The 25977-nt window shown below is 43.4% G+C and overlaps 3 protein-coding genes across 9 annotated transcripts in view; 1 reads left to right on the top strand and 2 right to left on the bottom strand.

Moving 5' to 3' along the window:
- LOC100220534 (solute carrier family 23 member 1) overlaps positions 1 to 7667 on the bottom strand; it is a 33115-nt gene extending 25448 nt beyond the window's left edge. For 2 of the 3 annotated variants that reach the window (XM_072923288.1, XM_072923289.1), the window contains exon 1: positions 7386 to 7489. Coding sequence is in view for 1 of the 3 variants with exons in the window: in XM_030262587.4 (XP_030118447.4) it covers positions 7386 to 7652 (267 nt within the window). In the remaining 2 variants the exon portion in view is untranslated. Of the gene's footprint in view, positions 1 to 7385 lie in introns of all 3 variants that reach the window. The other variant, XM_030262587.4, reaches the window with a different exon arrangement.
- LOC140682196 (uncharacterized) lies at positions 1669 to 7285 on the top strand. The gene is made up of 4 exons (XM_072923296.1): positions 1669 to 2172; positions 3814 to 4002; positions 5027 to 5162; positions 6932 to 7285. The coding sequence occupies exons 1-4, from the start codon at positions 1995 to 1997 to the stop codon at positions 7209 to 7211; spliced, it is 783 nt and encodes a 260-aa protein (XP_072779397.1). The 5' UTR covers positions 1669 to 1994; the 3' UTR covers positions 7212 to 7285.
- Positions 7668 to 15777: 8110 nt separating the features above from the next.
- The window catches only part of CNOT4 (CCR4-NOT transcription complex subunit 4), a 77470-nt gene continuing 67270 nt past the window's right edge, over positions 15778 to 25977 (bottom strand). For 3 of the 5 annotated variants that reach the window (XM_030262534.4, XM_030262551.4, XM_004175877.6), the window contains 2 exons: positions 17969 to 18181; positions 15778 to 17188 (listed from right to left, as the gene is read on the bottom strand). In XM_030262534.4, coding sequence (XP_030118394.3) covers positions 16887 to 17188; positions 17969 to 18181 — 515 coding nt within the window. In that variant the 3' untranslated portion in view covers positions 15778 to 16886. The remainder of the gene's footprint in view (positions 17189 to 17968; positions 18182 to 25977) is intronic. The other 2 variants (XM_030262567.4, XM_012569119.5) reach the window with 1 other exon arrangement.

Raw genomic sequence — 25977 nt, 5'->3', positions numbered from 1 at the left:
GAGGGAGCACTTTAGGGTCGGTTCTGTCCAGACAGATGTATTCCCAGAGCCCAAGGGGATAGAAATGCCCTTGCACCCAGGGCATGCCCCAAGGCAGGCTCCCCTGCCGTCAGCGTTACACCGTCACACAGTCCAACCTGCCTCAGCACTTTTACCTTTATTGTGCGAGCAAACAGCAAAATCCCTGAAGTCGGATGGAGAAAATAAAAAAAAAAAGAGACAAAAACCCAAAAACTCCCAAGAAACCAGCAATATTCACTGAGACAGGGAGGAACACACCTTCTTGGTCTGCTCTCCAGGGGCAGCCAAGGAAAGGTCACTGCTTAAGAAGGATTAATCAGAAAAGTGAAGAAATGAAAGTAATTTCTGAGCAAGATCATTATGAGTCATGGGATGTTGAAACAGGTTTTCCTAGGAAATCAAGTAAATCCCTTGGATAGAAGCTCAAAAGTATCAGCCCAGCCAAAAGAAAAAAAAAAAAAAGGACTGAGAGATGGATGGACAAACAGAGCAGGATTAAGGCATTCCCACATCTAAAATTCCATGGAGGTGACAAGAAAATTCTCTGCAAGTGCAAGGAGGGCCAGAGTACTGCTGAACTACTTCAAGTGGGAGCAAGAGCAGGTCCCAGTGCTGGGGAGGAAGGCAAGCAAGGTTCAGCCACTGCCTGACCCCACAACTCCCTTCCACTATGCAGACACCCTCATCTACATCCCTGTGTTGGGATGGGATGTGACAAGAGCTCGAGCCTGTCTGACATTTTTATTTCTCCTTTATGCACTACAGTACATCACACTAAGATGGTAAGACCACTGCTGGGGTTTAGAAATAGAAGCTGCTCACACATCCAAGGCAACATTCCCCCTCTCTGAACCCACTGGGGCAGCCATAGGCAGCCCAGCACACTGGCTACAACTAAAGACCACAGATATAAAAAGAGAAATGAAAAAAACTGACCCATCTCCATGCAAAGCTGTATTTGTGCCAATCCTATTAGTGAATAACAGCCTCTAACTCTTATACCTGCAGTAAGTCCCAGGAGAGGCAAGGATGCAGTGCAGGAGGGGCAGAGGAGACCCACAGAGCCAGGGGAGCTCCAGGGGGTGCAAGGAGGGGAGAACAGAGCCACAGCAGGGGATGCTCCAAAAGTCACCTCAAAGTCGTGCTGGTCACACAGCTGCTGTAGTGGCTGCTGGGGAAAGCCTTGGAACAAAAACATTGCCTGCTCCAAAACATCTGGGTCTCAAGCACTCAGGAAACACGGAGCATCTTTTCTCTTCATGGGTGTACACAAGTGACCAGACAAGTGGGATAGGTAAGAGCAACATACATTCCAGGAGGCAAGAGTTGATTGCTACTACAGCCCCTCCACCTATAAAACATCAGAGCCTGAAATGACAGGCAGAGACATGCCAAGCAGAGAAAAGAAGAAGGAAAAAAACAGATTTCTCTGCAGTTCCCATAGTGGCAAAGCCAGCGGAATTGCTGCTATGAAACCCTTCTGATTCCCATGGCTCATATCTCACTCCACTGCCGTTGACAGAAAATCAGCGCTAGGTTCTGGCAGGAAGGAAGAGATGAGCATAGGAGGGTCTGCAGCATAAGAGTCTCAGCAATGAGCTCGAGCATGGATTTCGGCAGGTGGAGGAGGAGGAGAAGGAGGAGGGTTCCTGATGTGCAGCTCCAGCATCTGGAGAAATGTTAACAGCCAATCTTTGCAGGCAGGGGCTGTAAAGAATGGATCCTATGGGTTTGCTCTTTTCTCACTCCCTTTCCCACTGCTGTTTTCCTTCTCCGCGGGGCAGCGCTAGGAGCAGGGACACAGAGCTTGTGCCGACACGGAGGAGAGGCAAGTCCCGGGGGAAGAGCGGCTGCTAGCTTTGCTGCTCAGGGCTTAATGCACTAAGAGCCCAGCTGATTCCTGCTCAGACGCAAAGGGAAACTGCAGCACTCGGGGCAGCTGGGCACCCAATGGTGCTGTGTTTCCCCAAACCATGACGGGAAAAAGGTTCAGGAAATGCATCTTCCTTTGCCTGCTGCCCTGGAGCTGCCTGAGCTTTGCCTGGAGCGATGCTGATGGGCCCGGGGCCGCCTCACCTGGTGCAGGACACGTCAGAAAGGGGCTGCCTAGAGACGCTGCCAACGGGACCGATGTGCAGAGCAACATCTCAGGTACTTAAATGAGCGCTCTCCCGCCTGTCCCTCTGCGGGCTGCCAGGGGCCCCTCGGTGCAGGTACACAGGGGGAAGGGCACAGGGACGCGGTGATGAAGGCATGATGGCACTTCCCTCGTCGCACACAGCGGCACTCCCAGGCCATGCGTAGGGGCCACAAGGCTTTGTGTGGTGGCCACAGCAGCTTCTGTGATATGGGAGAGATGTGTCACAGCAGAAGCAGGCAGGAGGCACAGGGAGGAAACTTGACAGTTAATGTTTTCCTTTGAGAGTAAAGTCCTCCTCCATGTTAGTATCTAAGCATATCATGATGGACCAGCTGTCCGCTTAGGGTATGGGTGCACTGAACACATTCCTATCCCTAGAGGCTGAGCTTTGACCCTTGGGAAGGAATGGAGTTTTTTTTTTTTTGTTTTTTTTTTTTTAAGCACAAATAATCTCCAGCTGCTGAGGGTGATTATTCTTCTTTAATCCACTTTACAGGGCAAAGCATGCACCACTACCCAATGAGTGAGATACAGCCTCAGGGCTGCTGTGGGGTGACCACCCACCTGGGGCTGGCAGCAGCTCAGAGAGCCCATGTCATACTCCAAATCATGGTGACTATTGGCAAAGGTCATAACAACCAGTGCTGGACAATGTAATCACACGAGATCCAGCCCAGACACTCAGCAGTCTCCCTGGTACTGCTGAAATTAACTCATACGGACATCTGCACTACCTGTTGACAGCACCGCTGAAATTAGAGACAGTCTGATCTTACTCAGTCTGATGTTTCTTGTAAGCCCCACTGGACTAGAAGCCTACATCATCTCAGTAAAAGCAGAGGGAACCAGACATTTCTCTCATATTAGCTTTACTATTCTACTTGGAATTCCCCACAAAAGTTACCCCTAAGCTCAATAAAGCACATTTCTGCCTGCAGGCTTTAAGCTTGGTTAAATTAGAGTTGATCAGAGTATTTTCCTTTAATTTAGGATATTGATACACATGATACCTGCTACCACACTTTCTTGGCCTCGTGGTAGAATATCCAGGTGGAGAGATTGGCAAACGCACAGTCAGACTACCATTCTTTCTGGAGCCTACCTAATTTTTGGCTCTCCCTAGGTATTAGTGCAATGCAAAAGAGATGGTCTAAGCAGGACAATTAAATAGCTCTGAATAGCTATTTAACTATAGCTATTTTAACTAGTTACAAACTAGTTTAAAAAATTAAAGACTGGGAAGAAAAAAAATTCTCTCTCTAGCAGAGAGTAATAACTATTTCTTTGTTTTGAGTTCCAACCAACAAAATTCTCCCAGAATATTGTATTATTAAAAAAAATTCTCTTCCTTTCCCTCCTAAAAATTGCTCTCTATGTACTCTTCCCCAGCCTGCGCCTTTCCAGTCACATTTCTGCTGTTCGTCAGCTGCTCACACTGAAGAGTCTGCAACTGGAAAACTTATTTTCCAGATAAAGCTGCTAGACTTTCTAATGCATTTCCTTTGGACTATGCAAAAAAACACACACGTGAAAAAACACCAATGAGAAAATCCCAGAGGCTTGCAGGTCCCGCAGGAGTGACACAGGGGCCTGGCAGCCCTTTCGACAGCATCACTGGGTGGGGGCGTTTAACATGTGCCCTTCTCTCCCAGTGCCATGCACAGCTCTCCCCCCGCCACGCTACGGACACTACTACGTGGACAGAGGCTCGGGCGTCTCCTTGGGCTCGGTGCTCGTGTACTGGTGCCAGGAGGGATACCGGCTGGTGGGCAGCGAGAGGCTCGCCTGCCTCCGCCGGGACAGCACTTCATCCTGGAGCCACCCCCCTCCGCAGTGCCAGGGTAAGGACCCTCGGCGGGACCCGGCCCGGCGCCCGCTCCCAGGGGCTCCGGGGCAGCGCTACCTCGGCTGGGGCGGTGCAGCCACCGGCCCTCACTCGGGGCTTCCTCCCTCTGAGCACGGCAGCGAGGGCAGCGGGAGGTGGGGGGACCCGGCCACCCCGAACGGGGACAAGGAAGGTCCGGCTTGACCCAGTCGGTTGTGGCCTGCCCCAGCAGCAGCACCGCGACAGCGTTTCAGAAGCTGCAGAAGGCAGGGGGGTGACAGGGGGTGAATTCACCTGAGATCAGCTCAGCAGAGAACCAGACCTTCCCTCATTCCCAGTAGCTGCTGCTCAAGTCATCAGGCCGGGTCAAAACCTGGTACCTGCTGACTCCTGGTGCCAGGCAAGGGAGTCCAGGGCACTGCCAAAATCTTCCCCAACAGGAGGAAAACTGGACTTCACAGTAACCCGGTCATGCTGAACACCTGCCAGTTGCAAGTGGCTCTCCTTAATACTTTTAAACTTTTTTTTTTTTCTTTTTATAATTTTAACTTTTTTTCCTTTTTAGCTGTTTTCTTTTCCCGATTTACATGTTTTCTTTTTTACATTTTTTCAAGGTTTTTTTCCTTTTACACTTTTCTTCCTTTTAAACTTTTTTCCCTTTTTAACTTTATTACATTTTAATTTTTTTCTCCTTTTCCAATTTAATCTTTTTCCCTTCTATTTTTAGGGCTTAATTTCTACTACCCTTATGCTTTATGCAAGACACATCAAATGCTTTAGATTTTCTGCCCCATGTGATTATTTTATATTAATCATCTGAAAAAAAAAATGATGTGTTAATATGGGTTTTTTCCATCAACTTTCTGGTGTATTGAGCCGGCGTGGCATATCACCCACGTTCACCATTAGCTTTTATAATGGTTATTAAAAAATACTCTCTGGAACGTCGCCTTGGGGTTTAGCTGCAAGGGGGACGGCGGCCGGGAGTAAGGGTGGGTCCCTCTCCCCGCCCCGCTCACCGGCCCGTGCCTTGCCCGCAGCCGCCCCGCAGCCCGCGGGCACCGGGTCCCGCTTGGCGGTGGCCGCCTCGCTGCTGAGCGGAGCCGTCATCCTGGCACTGTCCGTCTCCTTCGCCGTGTGCTGCTGGCGGGACAGGGCGAGGAAGAGCCGCGGGGGGTGAGTACGGAGGTGGTGTGGGAGCGGTGGCGGGGGCTGGCAGGAGTGAGGAGCAGCGGCGGCAGCTGAAGGAGCGTCGCTGCTGCCATCTGCTGAGACACGCGGGTTGTGCCCACTCGGGACACTTGAGACCCACTTGTGCCCTTTCACAACCCTCCTGCTCACACATCTGGAACTATCAAGCATAAAAAAGTTAAACCACTGCTCCAAAGCCAAGGTATGCTTGACTGTGGAAGGGGTTTCCATCAGTGGGGATGCTGATGATTGCAGAGGGGGCTGCTCTTACATGCCTGAGGAATGGGATGCCATACAGAGGGACCTGGACAAGCTGAAGTAGTGAGACCATGGAAACCTCCTGAGGTTTAACAAGACCAAGTGCAAGGTGCCTGAACCTGGGCTGGAACAACCTCAGGTATCAAGACAGGCTGGGGGATGGATGAACAGCTCAAGAACAGCCCCACTGAGAAGGACTTGGGGGTGCTGGTGGATGAGGGGCTGGACATGACCCAGCAATGGCACTCACAGCACAGAAAGTCAATTGTATCCTAGGCTGTATCCAAAACAGGGTGAGGGAGGGGATTCTACCCCTCTGCTCTGCTCTGGTGAGACCCCACCTGCAGTGCTGCATCCAGCTCTGGAGTCCCTAAAGCACGAAAGACATGGACCTGTTTGGGTAAGGCACAGAGGAAGTTACAGAGACAATCAGAGGGCTGAAACACTCCTATAAGAAAAGCTTATTCAGGCAGCAGCAAAGCCTCTAGGAAGATCTTATAGCAGCCTTGTAGTACTTGATGGGACCCTACAAGAAAGAGGCGTACAAGCTTTTTAACAGGGCCTGTTATGATAGGACAAGGGACAATTATTTTAAAGTGAAAGAGGATTGGCTAAGGTTGAATATAAGGAAAGTGGGTTTATAATGAGGGTGGTGAGACACTGGAATGAGTTGCCCAGAGAGGCTATAGATGCCCCATCCCTGAAATATTCAAGGTCAGATTGGATGGAGCTCTGAGCAACCTGATCTAGTTGAAGGTATCTCTGCCCATTGCAGTGGGGTGACTTTAAAGGTCACTTCCGACCTAAATTGTTCTATGATTCCATTAGCTCGGTGATCTACAAAAAGCTCCCCATTATCAGAGGAAGAAGGGAACAGACAGTACATGGAGGACGGCTAATAGGAATATCACTTTCCTGAGGCTAAGTTCAGTACAACTGTCTGCGCACAGCCCAGGGCTGGGAGGGGAAAGGAGAAGCACTCTTCTCTGGAAATAGTTGGGAGAAAAGTCATGGTGGAAAGCAGGACTGGACAAGCAGAGGTAGCAGGGCTACAGTCACAGAGAATAATTTCTGTAGCAGGACTGCCTGGCATGCACTACAGTCCAGCAAGGCCTCTTTTGTATCCTGAGCAAAGGATTGCAGTAACAAGGACCGTGCAGCCTAGGAATACACCTAAACCAAGAGCCTAACTCATTATCAGAAGTGCACAAAGACAAGGAGAAAAAAAAAAATCCCTGCGAGCAAGAGAGAGCATCTCAGTCTTTCAACAGGCACCAACCACACCTCGCCCCATAGGCCTGCTCTTCCCTAGGTGGGGCATCCCTTTTCTGCAGGGCTGAAACAGCACCAGTCCTGGGGGTAAAAATCATTGGGTGACAGCATTGCCTTAGGACACAAACATGCCAGATCTTTCCAGGGGTGTGAGCAAATAAAAGCCAGACCACAGAGCACAAAGAAAGCACCTGCACGGGCATCTCTCTCTCACCACCTGTCAGGCAGCAGCGGAGAAGGCAAGTCAGAGGATGGAAGCGTGACCCCTCCATCCCCGAGAGGAGCAGGAATGCTTTTGGCAGACTCAAACACTACCACCGGCGCGATTACCACCTCTCGGCCGTCTCCAGCTCTGTGTTCCCAGGGGCATTCGCAGGTTGCAATAACCTGGCTTTCCAAAGGTACGGTTCAGCACCACACCTTGCCGCTGCCCTCCCAAGCTCCTCACACACAGGGACGAGAGCTGCTCCCAAACTGCCCGGGGGCAGGAGCAGGCAGCTGTGAAAAATCTCGTGTCCCCTGAGCAACCAGTGCCCTGCTTCACGCTCCGACACGCTCCCCACCTAGCCCCCAACAGCAGTGAAACCCTTGCCCGCGCTCTTTTCCAAGGGGGAGGGACGCCCGGGGCCCCCCTTTGCCCTGCCTCAGCATCACCTGGGTAGGCTGCAGCCTCCTTACCATGGCCTGTCCCGCTCGCCTTCCCCGGCAGCCCGGCCCAACAGCAGAAGGTGCCCCCGGAAAGATGGCGCTCCGCCGCCCGGGCGCTGCCCCCGCCGGTGCCGCCGGTCGGCCCCGCCCCGGGCAGCCGACCCGGCCACCTGCCCCGCGCCGCCCCGCCGCCGGCACACCTCCGCCGCCACCTGCCGCCCCTCCGCCGCCCCGCCCCGCCCGAACACAGCGCCTTCTGCAAGTTGGGAAAGCCGCTCTGAAAGTTTCAACTACCATTCCACTTCCTTTTTTTTTTTCCCTTTTAACGCTATTAACTCCTTGAGCTCAGGAAAGAATTTCAGAAGGGCCAATTACAGCACCTGGGTTTTGAAACGGAGAAAACCTGTCACTTTATGCTGAAATACAATTTTTTATATAATCTTTTTATTTCCCTCCCCTGTCCAGCAGTGCACAGTCCAAACAGGAGTTTCTGGCTTATAAACTTCTTAACTGATCATTGATCAAAGTCAAGTCTGAGCAGCTCCAGCTTAACCTAAAGTCTATGTGTACACTTCTAGGTTTTGCACGAGTCTGATTTTCTGTTTAGGGCTTTTTTAAAGGCTGAAAGTGAAAACAGTTACCAGGAACAAAGAAGGAGATTAGATATCTGGAAGCATTTACAATTAATTGCGCTTGAATATAGAGACTTAAATGTTGTTTTTGTTGGCATTCAGAAGTTACCATATCCTCCCACTTCTATATGGACAATCTTTGACTCGGAAGATGTATTGACAAGAGTGCAAAGCTAGCTAGTCAAGGAGAAAACATGAACTTATCTTTAATACAAAGAACTTAGCACATCTGAAAACAAATAAACAAAGCAACAACCCCCCCCCCTCCAAATGAAGAAAAAAAAAAAAAGTAAAGAAAAAAAAAGCTCAACCCAAAATAAACCTCTTGGGGATTTTTCATCCTTTCTCTCCAACATACGAATTCAAATCACATGTATCAGGACCCATAGCAAGACTCAAAGAGCTAACCTAAGCACCATCAAGTGCATTCAAAACACAATGATGACATATTCCTGTGCAACATTTCCCGGGTGGAAGTCCAGGGGCGTGTTCCAGGAGCATATGCATAGCCTGGCCAGGCAGCTTCAGGACACCTCAGCCCTGTTTGCAGCCCAGGACTGACCTATGTGTCCGCAGCATGCCTGAGGCACTCCGGGCACACGGGGCTTGTTGAGCAGTGCGGCATCGGGGCTGCACAGAGGTGCTGCGGGTACCTCGGGAGGCGCTGCGGTGTCAGAGGAGGGGATGGCAGCCCCCAGAACTGCTGCATGCACGGCGCTGGGAATAAGAATGAGCACTCCAGCGTGCCCTGTTGGCTCAAGCATCCAACATGCAATACTCAATCCTGCTACAAAGGCTGGGAGTTTTAGTCTGCTGACTTAATTTCTGTCATTTGCATCACATTTCATGGAAAGAAGCCTTAAAAAGATGCAAGGTAGCACTTCCTTGTGATAAGAGAAGGTTTGATAGTAGATGTTGATACCGCTGCCACTTTTCCCTGGAATGAGGGCTAGGGACACTTTTTTTTCTATTTCTAATAATAAAGGAATCTATTCTAATTTCAGCTCCTATGTAATTTTTTTTTTCACATGACCAAGCTATGGGAATTCTGGAAGCAGGTGGTAAAACTTTTACAGATCCTTGGACAATGATGATGTTGACAGTGGTCATTTACCAGCAACTGCACAAGAAAGAAGGAAAAAAAAAATCTTTCATTCTCTTAAAGGCAACTGATGCCTTAGAAAGGACAGGGAAAACAAGACCTGCTCTGAGCTTCTCTTCAGCTCACATCTTAACCTTCTCCTCTCTCCTTTTCCAGCCAAGTTTAATGCACAGGGAGGGGAATAATCCTCCAAGGTTTCCAAGGTAAACTGCTCAAAAGAAAAATTGAATAGTATGGGAATGAGACTCTTCCTATCTCTTTCTCTGTTCCTCTCCCTTGTTAAGTTTTAATGAATCAAAAGAAACCTCACTATAATCTTCTCTCTCTCCAAAGAGATTTTTGTTAAAAAATGCACTTGGGACTCAGTTTGTTCTTCCTTGGATCTGAGTGAGGCTTTAAAGCCAAAAGTCTGAAAAGTGTGATATATATTTTTTTTTTTGCTACATAATATTAGAGATTGACACCTGCTTTCACTATAAACTGAAATTATGCACATTCCAGATATAAAAATCTTTTGCCAAACATGTCCAGAAAGTTGCTGATTTGTCACATGAAGTGTCATGACAAAAAGTTGGCATTTTCAATAAAAAAACCTGACACAGTAGTTTTTCACACAGAGAAAATTGTCAACTTGAAACAAGCATTTTATACGATTGATATTTAAAAAAATTATTCACTTGACAAAATTGAAAAGTTTCCTTGGAGTAACATTTTCCTGACTTTTTTTTTTTTTTTTTTTTTTTAAATGCATATATGCAAAGCTCAGCTTCCTAACACAACTCTTTGATCCCAAATCATTGTCTTAGCCACATTTCTCCAGCAAGGAAGAACACACAGCCAGATCTTCCTCAAAAGTCATCTCAAAATGAGATGAGAACCAAGAGAAGAAATACGGGTTAAGGGCAGGAAGGTGAGCTCTGCTACAAGTTTCCCTATCTACCCTTTAGTCTTTGCCTCAGTTCCTTGGACCAGTGCAAAGAGCTCAGTGAAAGTGTGAAGAGCCACACTCAGCTTCAACTCAGGAAGGCACTATCAGTGAGGCAACAAGAAGTACAGTTAGCATTTATTTACCAAATGAAGAGGGAGGAGGAAGGCAACTACATAGAAGCTTTAAATAATTTGTAAACTGGAAGAAGCAAACCTCTTAGACTATAATCTAATCCCATGCATTCTTGCAGAGGTTCCTGTTGGAGCCAGCATCCACTGAACCACATAGATCACCTTTTTTTTTTTTTTTTTTTAATTTAAATTATATACATTCAATATCCTGCAGAGAGCTGGACCTTGGAACTGAAGGAAACCATCTGAAGAGGGATGGAGATAGCTGCAAGGCCAGCTCATTACCCATTCTGTCCCAGGCAAACCTCACAAGTAGCAGCTTTCTGCTCAGGGTCTGAACGAAGCACTCCCAGTTGGTTCTTTTTTAAAATAGGATTTTAAGCTTCAGACCCCACACTGTAAACCTCAGCCTGCATCCTTATCTCAAAAGAAACAAGTTCTGGTCATAACTTTAAATTCCCCAGTGAAGGTTGGTGTACCAGCATCCTGCGACTGTTTAGCACTGGCAGAAGAGGTCTCAGGCTCTCTGGAGAGCTGGCCAAGATTAATGCTGGGACCTGTAACATCCAAATGCTAAAGGCATGAAACTCTAAAAACACACTCATTGTGAGCTTGAAAAGAATGGCCACCTTCTGGAAGTACAAGCTTTCTAGAGTAACATTTTAAGTGCTGGTAGGAAGAGGAAAGATCTGAGCAAGTTTCATTCTCTCTCTATGCACTTCAAACACACATTATTTGTAAATTTTTTTAGTCTCAGGACTGCGAAAAAGAAATAGCAATCTAGCAAGATTTCACAGGAGACAACAACAGTAACTATGTGATGCCTGTATCCCACTTGAAGACTCATCTGCGTTGCAGGAGATGGAACCTCCTGATCATCAGATGTCAGGCAGATCACTCTCCCATAGATTTCAGATTTAAAAAAACTTTTCTGTAGTGTTTTCCTCTGCAGTGATACCACCTCTGTTCAAATGACTTCCACATTTAAGCCACTGCATCAGACCACCCTAGACCAGTACTTTTCATCAGCAAAGCCACTAATAAATGTGCAGCTGCCAGGTCACCCAACTCACCTCAGACCTTCACAATGTAGCAATTCAGAATGCTTCAAGTCACTCCAGCTCCCTGAACTTGTACGGCAACAACTTTGTATGGATATTTCCATCTGAAAAGCCTTCAGTTTGCCACAGAAACATAACAGCAGTATGCCTTGGGCAAAGGCAAAGCCCAGAAAGTAGGGAAGATGAACATCTCGTCCATTAGCAGTACTCTTGCATGTAGATCACAGCATTCTGAAGCTATGCCTTTTCTTACACTGCAACCCAAAGCTATGATAATACTTCACCTTTTTGCTCTTTAGAAGCTTTATGATCTCAAGTATTAAGACAAGAAAACTCAAGAGCTCCTTTCTATTGCTGCCCAGAATCAAAAGACAAAAACTTTCCAAACAATATTAAGAGTGGTAAGATAAAAAGCAATTCTTTAATGAAAGCTTCCAGGTGCACAGATATGGTTATATATGCACCAAATCATTTATAGCTTCATTTTCGTAAGTGCAATTACTCAGTATATCTAGCAGGTACATCCAATAGGAGATCAGCTGCCCCAGTAACCTACCCTTCGGTCACCCTCTTGAAGTTGGTCCAGGGGTTTCCCTATTTCTTGTTATGTCTCAAGTTCTGATGGAAAACAAGACATCTTTGTCAGAAATTCTCTTTTTAAGAATAAGACTAAACAGAATTTCAAGAATGTGTTAAAAGGTTTAGCTTATTATTTTAAAACACGAGGGCAGGAAAAGTACTAGAAACCATACAACTGTATCTTAAAAATCTACAAAACTACAAATACATGAAAAAGCTAAGAATCTTTAGGCATGGCTATGAGTTGAACATACCAAAGAAAGAAAAAGATGCTGAGATGTGGGCAAAGAGGAAGGAGCATAAGCTCTTACAGTTCCTGCATCTGCATTCAGCTTGAACAGATGACCATACACCAGTGAAGTGGAAAGCACACCCACAACTGGCCATGCAGCCACACACTACTGGAGATGTAAAGCAACAACCACTCAAAGCACAGATTCATGCCAAACACTGCTTTACAGTACATGCTCTGGCCACACTGAAAACTTCAGCTGGACTGGAGGAGAGGTCATCCTCCTCAAGAACACACAAGCACCTACAAGCCCTTCAAGCTGGGCCAGTGACAACCTCAGTCCCCCAACACTTCAAGCACTCTGCCTGCCACCTCTCAGTTTCTTGACACACCTCAGTTCTGTGAATTTTTATCCCAGCACAGCAGCTTTCCCAAGAGGGAATTAGTCCCAGGCAATGCAACACCTGCCATGCACTGGATTTCTGTGTGCTAGAGACCAACACCAGTGCCAAGCTCCTTTGCAACTAAGGCAACTTCCACACGTTCTGAGGTGAGGAATGAACAATAAGCACCCGTAGGCAAGTGTATTTTTCTAAACTCCCTTGCAAGCATAAGGATGGAAACTGATGCATGACCATTTCCCTCCCACCAGAAGAAAAAAAAAGCCAGAAATCTCCACAGCAGCAGGACAACTCTACCAAACTGTAAAAAATTCCAAACTAAAACAGAACAAACAAAAACACAAAGCCAAAACCACCCCACATTTTCTCTAAAATCCAACATCTTCAATGTTTGTGATTATATGAGCATCTCAGAGGGAAAAAAAATTACTGGACAACAGTATCTGTGATGGAGGAAATGAAAAACAAAAGTTGAGTTCAGGAAATTCCCAAATGGGGATAAGGAAGGTCCGGCTTGACCCCGTCAGTTGTGGCCAGCACCACTGAAGTGCCTGCCCCAGCAGCAGCACCGCGACAGCGTTTCAGGAGCTGCAGAAGGCAGGGGGGTGCCAGGGGGTGAATTCATCTGAGATCAGCTCAGCAGAGAACCAGACCTTCCCTCATTCCCAGTAGCTGCTGCTCAAGTCATCAGGCCGGGTCAAAACCTGGTACCTGCTGACTCCTGGTGCCAGGCACAGGGAGTCCAGGGCACTGTCAAAATCTTCCCCAACAGGAGGAAAACTGGACTTCACAGTAATCCAGTACATGCTGAGCACCTGCCAGTTGCAAGTGGCCCTCCTTAATACTTTTTAACTTTTTCCCCTTTTTAGCTATTTTCTTTCTCCTTTAATTTTTGTATTTTAAGTGTGACTAAAACACGTCTGTCAAGACACCGCATTTACAACGCCACATACCTGCTGACACTTGATTTCCAACTAGGCAATGATAACTTTTAAAGGAAAAAGAATTCATGCAATGGCTCTTCACCTCAGCCAGAAGGTGATATTTTATTCCTTGCTCTATTTAGAAAAAAACGTAATTGTCTTATTCAATATTAAAAAGATGGGGGGGGGGGGAAGAGCCATAGGGCAGGAACCCTTACTATCAATCCAGCACTGCTCACTCCCAAATTACTACACATGAATTGTAAATTCATTAAAAATGCCACACAGCTTCTTCAACACATCCATGGCCAACATTCCCCTTCCTTCCCTCAACATGCATGCACACACATTTTGGAGAAGTCTAGCCCATCCTTTACCTTATCTATCAAATGTGTTGTCAGTCCTAGGTCACCAGCTTTTCAGTCAATTACTGTTCTTTGCTTAACACATAAAAGAGCTGCAAGTATCCATACAATATAAGAAACAACAGACCACGAACTAAGACGATCACACTGATGTTCTCTTTTCAATAAATCTTCCTGTACAGAATTTGTCATCATAGGAAAACTCCATCAATTAATAATAATAAAAAAAAAAAACCAAAAACAACAACAACAAAAAAAACCACCCAAAACCACACCCCCAACAAAATGAAAACCCACCTTCCTCCCCCCCACCAATAAACCCAAAACTTCAGGAGAAAAAACAGGTGAGCTCCACACAGTTGAACAGAATGCAACACTAGGCTGGTTCCCAACTGAGGGGATGTAGAATCCACATCAGGCAGTACACAAAAATAGAGTAAATGTGACAAAAGCTGCACCCAACACTTATCAGTCTGATCACTGACACACCTTACTGTTGTAATGCCAATGTTACCCACCAAGAAGTCTTTCCTGGGAAAGCAGCATCATAAAGAGAAGTCATTGTAGTTGCAAACCTTTTCCTGAAGGCTAAGGGTTTGTTGGTAGGCCAACCACACAAGCTGCTGTATGGCAGCAGGGAGTTAAGCATCTCCCCAAGCAGCTAAAGTCTGGTTTCCAGTGGCAGCAGACCATGGGCACAGGGTTGCCACAGCACCTCCTAAACTGCAACAAAGGGAAAAGTAAAAAACTGAAGAAGACAGCAGCTTCAGGAATTCTGTGGTACACAGAAAGCAGCTGGAGCTGCTCTGGGAGCCTTGCTAATTTTCAGGGTCAGGAAGGGCAGCCTTCTATAACAAAATGTTAAAGGTGGAAAAACACCTAGGAACTATGGAAGAAGACAAAAAAAATCCAGAAATAATTTATATCGCCACCAGCATCTCCAGCGGACAGTTCCTGCTGGCCTGCACCCCAGTTCAGGGGCACCAGTAGGCACCACCATAGATGAGGCCATTCCAGCCTGCAGCACTTCTCTTCCCACCATCAGCAGTTACTTTTTGGAGAGCAATGGCATCAAAGGGTGTGCACATTCCCCCAACTAACCAGGGCACATGACTCGTCTACAGCAATGCTTCCAGTTCAGAAAGAGCACATACAGGTCCATAATACAGAGTAATAAATACAGCACTAAAATGGCAATGCAAGTGAGAGAACAACAAAATCATGAAGTCACCAAGTGCTGCTTTGCGTAACAGGATATTTAGAAATACTTTGTGCAGATTCAAGACTTTGAATCTAGTGGCTGACTCAGAATTTGTGCCCACTTCCTGAAAGGCCAGTTCCTCACCCCACCCTATCCCCATTTAGGGTTCACAGTTCATCAGTGGAAATTCCCTTCTTTGCCCCTTGCAGCAGCCAACATTTTCAGAAGGCTGCCAGCCTGAACTATACAGCTCCCACCAAGTGGGAAATCCCACCGCAGAGGCATCTTTAGAATTGCAGGCTGTTTGCCACCCTCGTAAGCTACATCAGTCAGCAGCCCAACCATAAGGCTGCAAGTTTTAAGTATGTCTGCTTGTATGTATAAAAGCTTACTGGAAGCCTTGTGTCCAATAAAAGCTTTTCAACCCCTGCTGTGCAGTGACAGTATTTTGCACCTTTATGTAAGGCTGCTGATGAACACAGGGAGTCGTAACAAATTCTCTGCCATATCTTCAGGCATATTATTGCATGTGATCTACCCCAAGTGCCATGCCATTTAATTCAGAAAATATAAACAAGATTTTCATGCTTCAGATTTAAAAGGATACCACCAATAACAGATAGAGATTGACTGCCTTGAGCTATTGCCATGAGTAAAGACAACAGAATCCCTTTAAAAGATTTAAAGTGTTATGCTTTTTCCACCCTTCAATATAGAAGTTACCATACAAAGCAGTATTTCCAATAATAAAGTAGTTCTGGTTTAGATGAATAAGAAGAAAACCCTAAACCTGCAATGGCATACACTTTTTACCAGATGAAGTAATGAAAAATTCAAGGTTAAAAAAACAAAAAAGCAAACACGACGTCATCATCAAGTTTTCTGTTTTATTTAAGATTTTAGTTTTAATTCTGAAGAAAGAGGTACATTTCCTTGGTTTTAGTTTTAGCGTCAGGTTATAACCATGTTTATTTATCTGTTTCTTTTTTCCTGTCTTTTCAATACTGCACAAACGTCCAGAAACTACAGGGTTAAGTAAAAGCTGCAGGCAGAGGAGGTCAGAGGTTGCTCCTGATGGTGATCATGTGGCCCCAATGCAGTGCTATCCCAGAGTGCCCTAATCGGGTGAATCTTTAAAAAAAAAAAAAAGAGAGACTGACAGAGGAGACAGAAAGACTGAAGTAAATATCACTCGTGTTTCAGCTGCTTATAATTATATTATGTATACGCTAGGTATTAAATCTGTGAATACTTTTAAAACATTAAAGTTTACTTGAAATCTAAAGCCAAAATTAAAGAAAAATCTTATTCTCCCCTCTTTAAACCACTCTAGCAACATGCCAGTTACTCATACCTATAAGTGTTTTGTCTTTCAACACACTTCATGTCAAACTCTGACTGATGCAATAAAATCCCCTGCTAGAAAAAAAAAAAAAACCAACCAAAAAAACAACCAACCCCAACATAGCAATTTCCCTGTGTAGTGCCACACTGAATGCAAAATAAATGCTGGGCCACTGCTTGCCCCACATGTTCAGTAACTTCATTTAAATTAAATACCTTTTTTATGCTCTTGCATTTGATTCTGCATTGCACTTTTCCCCCTACTGCAGATTGACACTTTTCCACTAGGCAGAAATACTCATGTGCAAAAGACGTAAGACAGTAATATTCTCCTTAAGCATTGAGACTGCATTTTGATTTCTCTCTTTTTTTTTTTTCCTTAGAATGGTTAGAAAGAATTTCAAACAGTGTATTTCAAACACTGTTTCTGCAGAAACTTAACAAAAAGAATGGTCATGACCCTGTGATGGCATTGCATTTGGGGGGGGAAGTTTGATCAGGAACTGGATTCTTCAGAAAGAAAGATATGACAGGGAACAGTAGGTGGGCATAGGGAGGAGTCAGGGTGGGACACTTCCTGCATTTCTAACGTTTTGGATCTTAATTTTCTTTTTTTTCTTTTTCTTCCTTTCCTAATGACGATCCAGCGCTGAGCTCTGTAGTAGATCTGTGGGGGTTTTACTGGGGGGTCTGAAGGCTGTCTGAAAGCCTGGAGGTGGGGAATGGAAGCTGGTGGGGTTTGAAGGAGGAGAGTAGGGATTCCAACTGGCTCTGTGCAGAGGGATCTGTGTGCCGAAGGGGTTACTGTGGTGCGTCTGTGATGGCGCTGCACTGGGGCCGTCCACCTCTGTGAGGGCCTGAAGAGATTTTAGCCAATGTGGAGGATTGTCATCTTGAAGAGTGTCTAAACTGTTTCCTGTGGAGGCTGGGATACCTAAGAAAAGAAGAAAAAAAACAGGGATACAGGCAAGTCAGAGGAGAAGCAATAAACTGACCATGAAGGAAGTCAATTTAACCTAGCAAAAAGCAACAATGAAAAAACATGATTAGTTTGTACAGAAAATACATTTTACATTATTATGTATAGTTACCCTGCCCACAAAAACATTTAACATTAAATTGAGATATGAGACAGTTCACCCTCAGAGTATTTCTTCATAAAACACACATTTTTCTATCAAACATTCTGCTCAAGAACTGCATCCTTGTCAACACGACCTTACCACACCAAGCTGCCAGTACACTACATGCTTCACCTTTTATTCTGCCTACTTGAATCATGCTTCAGCCTCTCTAACAGGGAAACAGAACCAGACAGCCTTATAAAAGAGAGCTTTATAAACAAGTGGAGTACGTCCCTTTTTAAATAACCAAGTCCAGTGATTGCCTTCAGTGCCTCAGGACCAGCGACGCACATACCGGACATGCCATCCAGCAGAAGGGACACCTTACAGATTGACCCTATAGGAAAGCGCTGATCCACCTGACTGCCTGCAAAGGTCCTGGGCATGCATTGCAAAGGCCTAAGTGACGCTCTGTTATACCTAGAGGTTCCACAAAAATTCCTGGACCCTTGAGGTTTTGTGGATGGAAGCTGGAAGAGACCACCGCATACTGACTTTTTTTTTTTTTTTTTTTCCAGATGTAAATCAGTTTGTGCCAAATACCCATTTGATGGTTTGCCAGTGGAGCTGAAGGAGTGAGAAACGGTTACCTGTGATGATTGCGGGGTCCATCCAGCTGCCAGGGCTGTCCCAATTCAGGCTGTCGGTGGTGGCAGTGTTGGACGTTGGTACACTGTGGTTGGCGTTGGAGGGGGAAGAAGCATTGGGCAGTCCACCAAAGTTGATGTTAATGTTCGGTAGAAGTGCCCTTAGCCCGTCCTGCCATTCCTTCATATTTAAACTCTCTACAGAACTGCTGTTGTCTGGGAGATTTACCAACAAAAAAAATGAAAGATAAAAAAATAAAAAGCTGAAGTTAGAAACAGATGTCCTTCTTTGGTGGGGTATGGGATTTTGCTTTTACTTTTTAAGCTAAGCATTTAATACTTTCCCTGTCCAAAACCTACGGTCAATGTTTCCATGACTGATGAATTACTCAGAGGGGCTGGCAGGTTTTAAACAAAGTGTAAGGGAACAGGAGAAAGATATAACTCCTCCCTCAATACGTATTTCCCCATTTTGATTCAGCGACTCAAATAATCAAGGACACAGTGGCTCTCCCTCTATTACTAACAGGGGAAAATCTACCAGGTACTTGATAAGAATACCTCTGCTGCAATTTGGCTGCTTTATTGATGGGCAGCAGGCTTAAAAGGGTGGCATGTATCAAATTGAAGAAAGGCTAGGTAGGGCTTTGCAATAGAAATGGAATGTGAGAAACCAGGGAGGCTGAGGAAAATCACAGATGTCTTTTGTTTTGTTATAGCTTGCTCATTCACAGCCCTAGAGATGTTCTTCTGAAGGAAATGGTAATGAAGTTGGAGGGAGCGAAATTTCCTCTTGCAGTTGAAGAACAGTAGTGAAAATTCTTTAAAGACCTTTCAGAATAATTTCTGACACAGTAATATCCTCAAAATTTTGGTAAGAAGCAAACCAGCTGGACACCAAAGCAGTCGAGTCTCGACTACTTGCCTGAACGTTTCAAGACATATTAGTAAAGGACAACAGGATAACGTGGCATTAGCACTGCAGCAAATGATCCCTCAACACAAAAGTTACACCATGCTATCTAGAACAGACTATCCGGTTCTATGATCCATCTCTCGTTTTAAGTATCTCAAAGCAGGACAAACCAGATATGAGCACTCCAGTACTTATCATCCAATACAGCAAGTCATACTTTATTAGCTTGCAGTCAGTTATATTTAGAAAGGAAGTGTTAGGGCAGTATGTTGGCACATGCTTGTCTTTTTGACAAATATCTAGAATACAACCTTTTTTTCAAACACTTCTGCCTGTCCTGATTGATGAAAGGACCTTGATCTCAATCAGAATTGTTATAAAGAGATACTTTCATACAGCTACTTCATCAACAACAGAACAGATTTAAGTCTTCCTGGAAAATCAGAGTACATCACTAACTTGCAACCTTATGTTGGAGAGTAAAGAAAGCAGTCTCAATTGCTATCAAAACCTGCCCTAGCAGTTTTTGTAAAGCTGAATGTTCAGAAAAAAGTGGTGTCCTGAGCAATTACTTTTTTGTAACTAGAGGGGGGTAAGAAACCCCCAAAACCAAACTACTTGAAATCCTGTTCTTTCACAGCTCCTCCTTTTCCCTTTGCAATATGAATGCACAAAATAAATACTTCTAAATAATTCCGTGCAATACGTTTTTCACCAAAATCTATAATCCCAAGATTAAAAATAATAAATCAAAATTTTAGAAAGTATTAGTAAAAAACGTCCCCAAGAGATATTGTTCACAACCCTCTAGAACATCCATAAGCCCATTTGAGACAAGTTCTAAATTAACTTTTTGGAACAAAAGTAGCCAGCTCAAGATCACAGAAATAGCAGCAACAAATTCGGCATTGTACACCATTAGTTTCCACGTTTTTTTCCTCACTGGTGCTTCAAAAAACTTGTGCAAAGAAACACAGCTCTGTTTAATTATTTACTTCTACTGCAACACAAAAAACCACACAAAAACACTTGCTGCATCTGTGCATGAGTGAACATACTCATTTCAACACCTGTGAGCTGGGGATCTGCAAGGGTCTCAGTCACTGACTTTCCTAACTCCCAACATGCCCTCAAAGCTCTTGTGTAAGAAAACAACTACCTGCAACATGTCATCGAGGAAGACTAAGACAAAGCCTGCAGGATGTTATAAGGAACAGGACAGGAAAATTAATGTCATAGAGCATTAGGCCTCCTTGGGCTAAGAAAATATGTATGTTTTAGTCATGTTATTCTCCATTTACAAAATACATAATACAGCACACGTAAGGGTGAAGGAAGCTAGCAAGTGTTTAGATACAAGACTCTCATGAAATGGAAAAGGCAGGCATTTTCTAGTGGGGAGACACTCCTGTCTGAGGCAGGCATAGTGCACCACTGCTGGGTACCCTCTCTAACACAAAACAACAGGAAATAATAAACTGAGGGAGACTGTTCTTTACCTCTTTACCTGTCTAAACAAAATCTACTTGGATTCACAGAAGTCAAGAGACGAAAGGCCTAAAAGGATTCAGTATCTACCAGAATAGGGTTGTTTGCTAGCCATAAGAAAGTCAGTTTGATAAAATCTTGTGCTCCTAGGTATAAAAGTGACAAAATAGATAATTACAAAATTGATTGTCTTTCCCAAGCACATGTGTTTGCAAGCTAGGACAAAAACATTGGCCCCTGACACAAAAAAACCCCAAGCACCTCTTTGCTGGATTCCAGCAAGTTTAAACAGACTAAGTGAAAATGCAAATCCACCCAAGACAGAAGTTAGTTCTACCAACTGAAGGAAAAGAACTTCTTACGAAATCACTACTCATCCCTCAGCTGGTTTGTTCTTCTGATTAAATATGTTTATGCTTCATGATGAAGCTAGGACCATAGTAAAAAAATGAGAAAAAGCTAGCTCTCGGTTATATTACAAAAGGCATTTGCATATTATCCTTCCCTACTTTTAAAGTTAACTAGTTGGAAGGAGTAGTTTTCTGACTATTAGCAGACTTTTCAGTTGGACATTACAACCTAGGGGTGTGAGAACCAATACAACAGTTTCCCTCTCTCAAGGAGTAAACATACTGTCTCCTTCCACAGGCTAATCTTAAAAAGCTTAAAGCAGCATGCCCACTGAGAGTGGGAAAACACAGAAGAAAAGGTAAAACCCAGATGACTGCAAAGAAAGTGTTTTATATACAAAGATAAATATGAGATTCCTCCCCTCATGTCCTTAGCTTTGTTTCCTAAAATAGAAAATAACCTGGTGAAGCATCACTGAAAGCACCACTATTCACATGAAAAACATTCTCAAACCCACAGCCTGCACTGGTCTTCTCTCGATGTACATTTCATAATCCTGTCTGGTCCAGTGGAAACTTGTGTTTACAGGCGTGAACAGATCCCACACTTCTAGCACTGAAATTTTCCTGTGTCTGAGGTGGTACGTCAATGTGAAATAAAAGCACTTGTACGTAAAATTTTCACAGTCAACCACTTTCTTAGAATGAGAAAAGGAAAGGAAAAAAAAAGCTTCATCGTAAATGCAACTTCTCCATCCAATCTAAATAAAAAAGCATTTGAAGTTAACTTAAGAAAAATAATACATCAGAGAAGCCTGAACATTAATTTGTATAAAACTAGTCACTTTATGAATTTCTGAATAAAATCATTGTCCCATTATAACATCCTACCAGACAGTCAAATAGCTTTACCTTATTTTCTACCTGCAATGCCTTAACACTCTTTCTTCAAATCAGGCAAAGCAGTGTGTATTTGGGGGAGAGGCCATGAAGAGGATTAACAGCCAAGCCAGAATACTGTTCTGTTGCATAATCAGTACTTTTGAAGATGTCTGCGCAAGTGTCTGCTGCACTGATACGGGCTGTTCTGTGACTTCCAAAATTCTGACAATGACACTGCAATGAAGACACAAAGGTGTTTCAAATTTGGCTGTGCCACTTTGGTGACAATGCACTCAACCTTTTATATTGATGGGACAGCACAACTTCCAGTTTCGTTGGTGTGAGACAAGCACACTAAAATGAATATTCCACAGTGACTAGACCATTTCAAATCATTGCCCCAATTCTGATACAAGCCTATGGTAAAATCCAAAGCAAAATTCACCCAGTACATGCTTAAGTAAATACGACCAATAGGAAAGATCACAAGACTGCTACATTTGGGAAAAGCAAGAGCATTTCTTTGCTCTACTAACTTATATTCCAAGCCATTACAAAAGCTTGTTTTCACGCTAACTGAGTAAAAACATTAAATACCTTCCCTCCAAATCGTAAATATTCTAGATCCACTGAAAAGCATACAGTCCTGCAGATCTTGGTTGCAATTATGTATTTTTAAAGAACACATTAGTATGTCATATGTGTGGCCAAGACACACAGTGTGTCAACTACAGAAAAACATCAACTACGAAAAATAAAATCAGAGGAAAATCATCATATGAGAGAAAAATAAACTTCTAGCCTATGTCATATATTTGACTGCCAAGAGTGGCAACAAAAGAAGCAAAGAGACTATCAAGGTGTATTCAGTAATAGAACAGCTATTTCAACAACCTGCCTGTAAAAAGGCTCTTGTGAAATCTTCAAAGACACTGTACAATAAATTTTGAAGTCAAAGGAAAATGAGAAAAATAAAGGACAGGAAGGACTACCACAAGTTCACCAAGAGTCTTTCAACTCAATTAGAAACAAATGGGGCCACCAGAGAATCACACCCTTTCAAGTGACATCTCTGGTCCCAGTCTCTGCCTTGTGTATAGTGTTCACAGACAGCACACACTGTAAGTGCTTTCCCTGAAACAGCCTATTTCCCTGTTCCGAGAAGTGACTGGGGCTTCTCTATTTTGATCTCAAAATAACTTTCCACTGTATTTCTGTTTTGAAAGCAGTTGTCCAGTACTTCCCTTTGAGGGGGAGAGAGAAAGGACAATTTATCACATCCAAAAAAGAAATTATGACCACCACATTACATAAACTCAAAAGCTTTTCATCCAAAGGTTGAATACATAAACATCAACAAAACAGTTATGATAAGAAAAATACCTGTTTCACTTTAGTATGAGTAATAAGCTTGTTTGCTCATGAAATTTTTTAATAATGAATAAATTCCCATTTAAACGTCTATGACGTGAAGGATTTCTCTCTCAGCTTCATTGACTCTCTATATCTATGATTCCTAGAAATCCTACAATGCTTAAACCAAACAATGAAGTTTCACCCATTCACAGAGACCTAAGAATGTTACTGGCAGATTAGAGAAGATGGAAACTGTCCACATTTAAACAGCAGCACTGCCCATCAGGAATACAAGTAGCCACTTCATCCTATTAGAGAGACATCAAGTGACAGGAGCACTAGAAGGTAAAGCTGTTTGCAGTGAACCTTTAAAAACCTCACAAACATTGTCTACACATGGGAAACAAATTGACAATTCACAAAACCCAGATTTGTAAGTGTCATTTCACAGTGTGAATTTCAAATGAAAGTCCTACAGTCATGAGCTCCAAGAGCTGGGGAAACAAAAGATGCACACGTACATACACACACCTACAAAATTGGCTTTGGTAGACAAGAGACACCAGTCTACCCTGAGTTTTAAAATACCTCAAATAAAGCATATTTTGCCTCTATTCCTTATTGATTTCCATGGTTATAGTAATTCCACTCAATTTAAAAGACAACCATGTAAACAGAAGCACACTATTCTTCAATGTCAAATAAATCCAATCACAACTTAACTTGCCAGTTAGCCAAACTATCAAGTAGAGTATACTAATTTTAAAGTATACACTTAAAGGGGAAAAGTAAGATTTTCTAAATGATTTTTGATGATGATCTCACAGTACAACTTTTAAGCTTTCTGCAACTAAGTAAGTGTTATGAGTCAGAAAATGTCATTTATTTTCAGAGGAAATCCCTTCTACAACATTAGTACAGGGACAGTAAGACTACTCATATTTGCTTGCATGGACAGTGTCAGAATATTATTAGGCTTGAGAAAAGCTGTGTTACATCAAGTATTCTGGAGAGTTTTTGTGATTGACTTAGATTTACCACAGCTCAAGAGACCAAACCATAATTATAGCAGCCAGTGACCCAATTTTAACCTATAAGCAAATTTTAAATTGAGATTCCAAGTTGCTTTGAAAAACATGCTTGACTTCCTACAAAATGTTTCCAGAGCATCCCACATTTTTTATTACTGACTCCATAAGAAGATAGATTTTGGTGCTGATAATCTTTAACATTACCATAAATCTAAACTAAGTGCACAAAGACTTAAGATATTGAAACAAATGAAATAGATACTTGAATCCTACACACAGAACAGTTTGATTAAAAAGCTCAGAAAGCATGCAATTCCATTCATCTGAGAAATAAAGTTCATTTTAACCTAAACTGCTTCCTCTTTCATCATGCATCAGAGTTCAATGTCACCAGGTTACCCTGTTTGTCAATAAAATAAACTTTGACTTCAAAAGAAAAGCCTGTGTGTACAAGTGTACTTGTGGGCACACAGATAGATACATGCATAAATAAAACCAAAATACTTGAAATTTGCCCTTTGAGCAAGCAATAACTAGAAATTCCAAGGAAAAAAAAAAAAAAAAACAGAGATCTTTGAAGTTACAGTAACAATTATCAAGAGCCTATCATGTCACTGAGATTCTGGATTCCAGGACTATCCCTCAATCAACAACCCTCTGACTTCAGGCTGTGAGACCAGCAGTAGCACAACAAAAGCATACTCCGGCAAATGATAAATTCATTTCTAATCCTCCCACATATGCAAACCATTAAGGCTGATATATATTTGTTGATTATTTCAATAATTCTGTGGGAAAATTAAATAAACTGCAAGAAAGCCAAGTTTTCACCTTTCATGATGTGAAATTCATTCTGATTACTAGACGCTGTCTTCTAATAGAAGTGACCTATTTTTTAAATAGATTTTTTAAAATAATTCCTCTGAGGACAAGAAGTTCGAATGAGGCTGTGTAGAAGAAACCAAGAGATAGCAAGGGATGGGAAATTTATTTTTTTTGCCCTCAAAGGTGATTTGGCAGTACTGGGAGGAGAAACAATATTTGTAAAGCTGCTCTTTTGGTTGCTGCTATTCCTTCAGGAGTCATTTATGCTCCTCTCCCAATACAATTTTAAAAAAGACTGTATTTGCTCTCAGTTGTTTTTCAAACCGGACCACTTTAAAAAAGTTTATGCAGAATGCCTTTGAATTATTTGTACTTTTTGTGAAATGCACCAGTCATTACTGGTATTTTGTTATGGGACTTAGAAAGAGCCAAAGCTTCAGGTACATGCCAAGGCACAGCCTTTTGTTAGACACTGAGGTGGCAGTGCCAAGTGTACTCACTTTCCAGTCTTTAAAAGGAAAATGACATGTTTTTAACATCACTAAGACAGTTGCACCTTTTACTTCATGCCAGTGACCTAATGCATATTTTGAAGTGACTTCAGAAAAGCATCTAAGAGAAGACAACAACCCAAGGCTAAGCATCTGCCTACTGGAGGAAGGAGACACATAACACAACAGAACTGCATCTCACACTACTGCAGGACCATCCCAATATCTTACCACATTTATCACAGTTACCTGTGAAAGGAAAAAACCTTTCTGTGTTTTGGTGAACCAGTCCTAAAAAGGTTCTATTAACAATAAATGCAGTCTTCCATACCTAAAAACCAGGTAAAAGCCAACATCTAGTGTAGGTGAAGCTCCTTCGGTGACACTACTACAGACAAAAACAGTCATGAAATTTGATGTGAATAACCTCCAGTCTGCTTGTTTCTCCCTGTTTCTGGAAAGTTACCAAAAAACCTGTCAGGACTAAAAGTCCAGAATGAAGACTGGTTCATCTACTCAGGCCACCTATTTCAGCCAACCGCATGTTTATTTCAAACATAGTAGAGTTAATGCTATTAGTCAATCCTCTGATACATTGCAGCCAAGTTGGAGGCTTTTTTTGACACTTTTTCCTTTGTTACATACATATTCTTCTTCCAAAATAAAATTGCAC

This window comes from Taeniopygia guttata, chromosome 1A, assembly GCF_048771995.1.
Source record: "Taeniopygia guttata chromosome 1A, bTaeGut7.mat, whole genome shotgun sequence".
Classification (NCBI taxonomy): Eukaryota; Metazoa; Chordata; class Aves; order Passeriformes; family Estrildidae; genus Taeniopygia; species Taeniopygia guttata.
The sequence above is the reverse complement of the archived record's forward strand: the minus strand, read 5'-3'. Positions and strand labels throughout refer to the sequence as shown.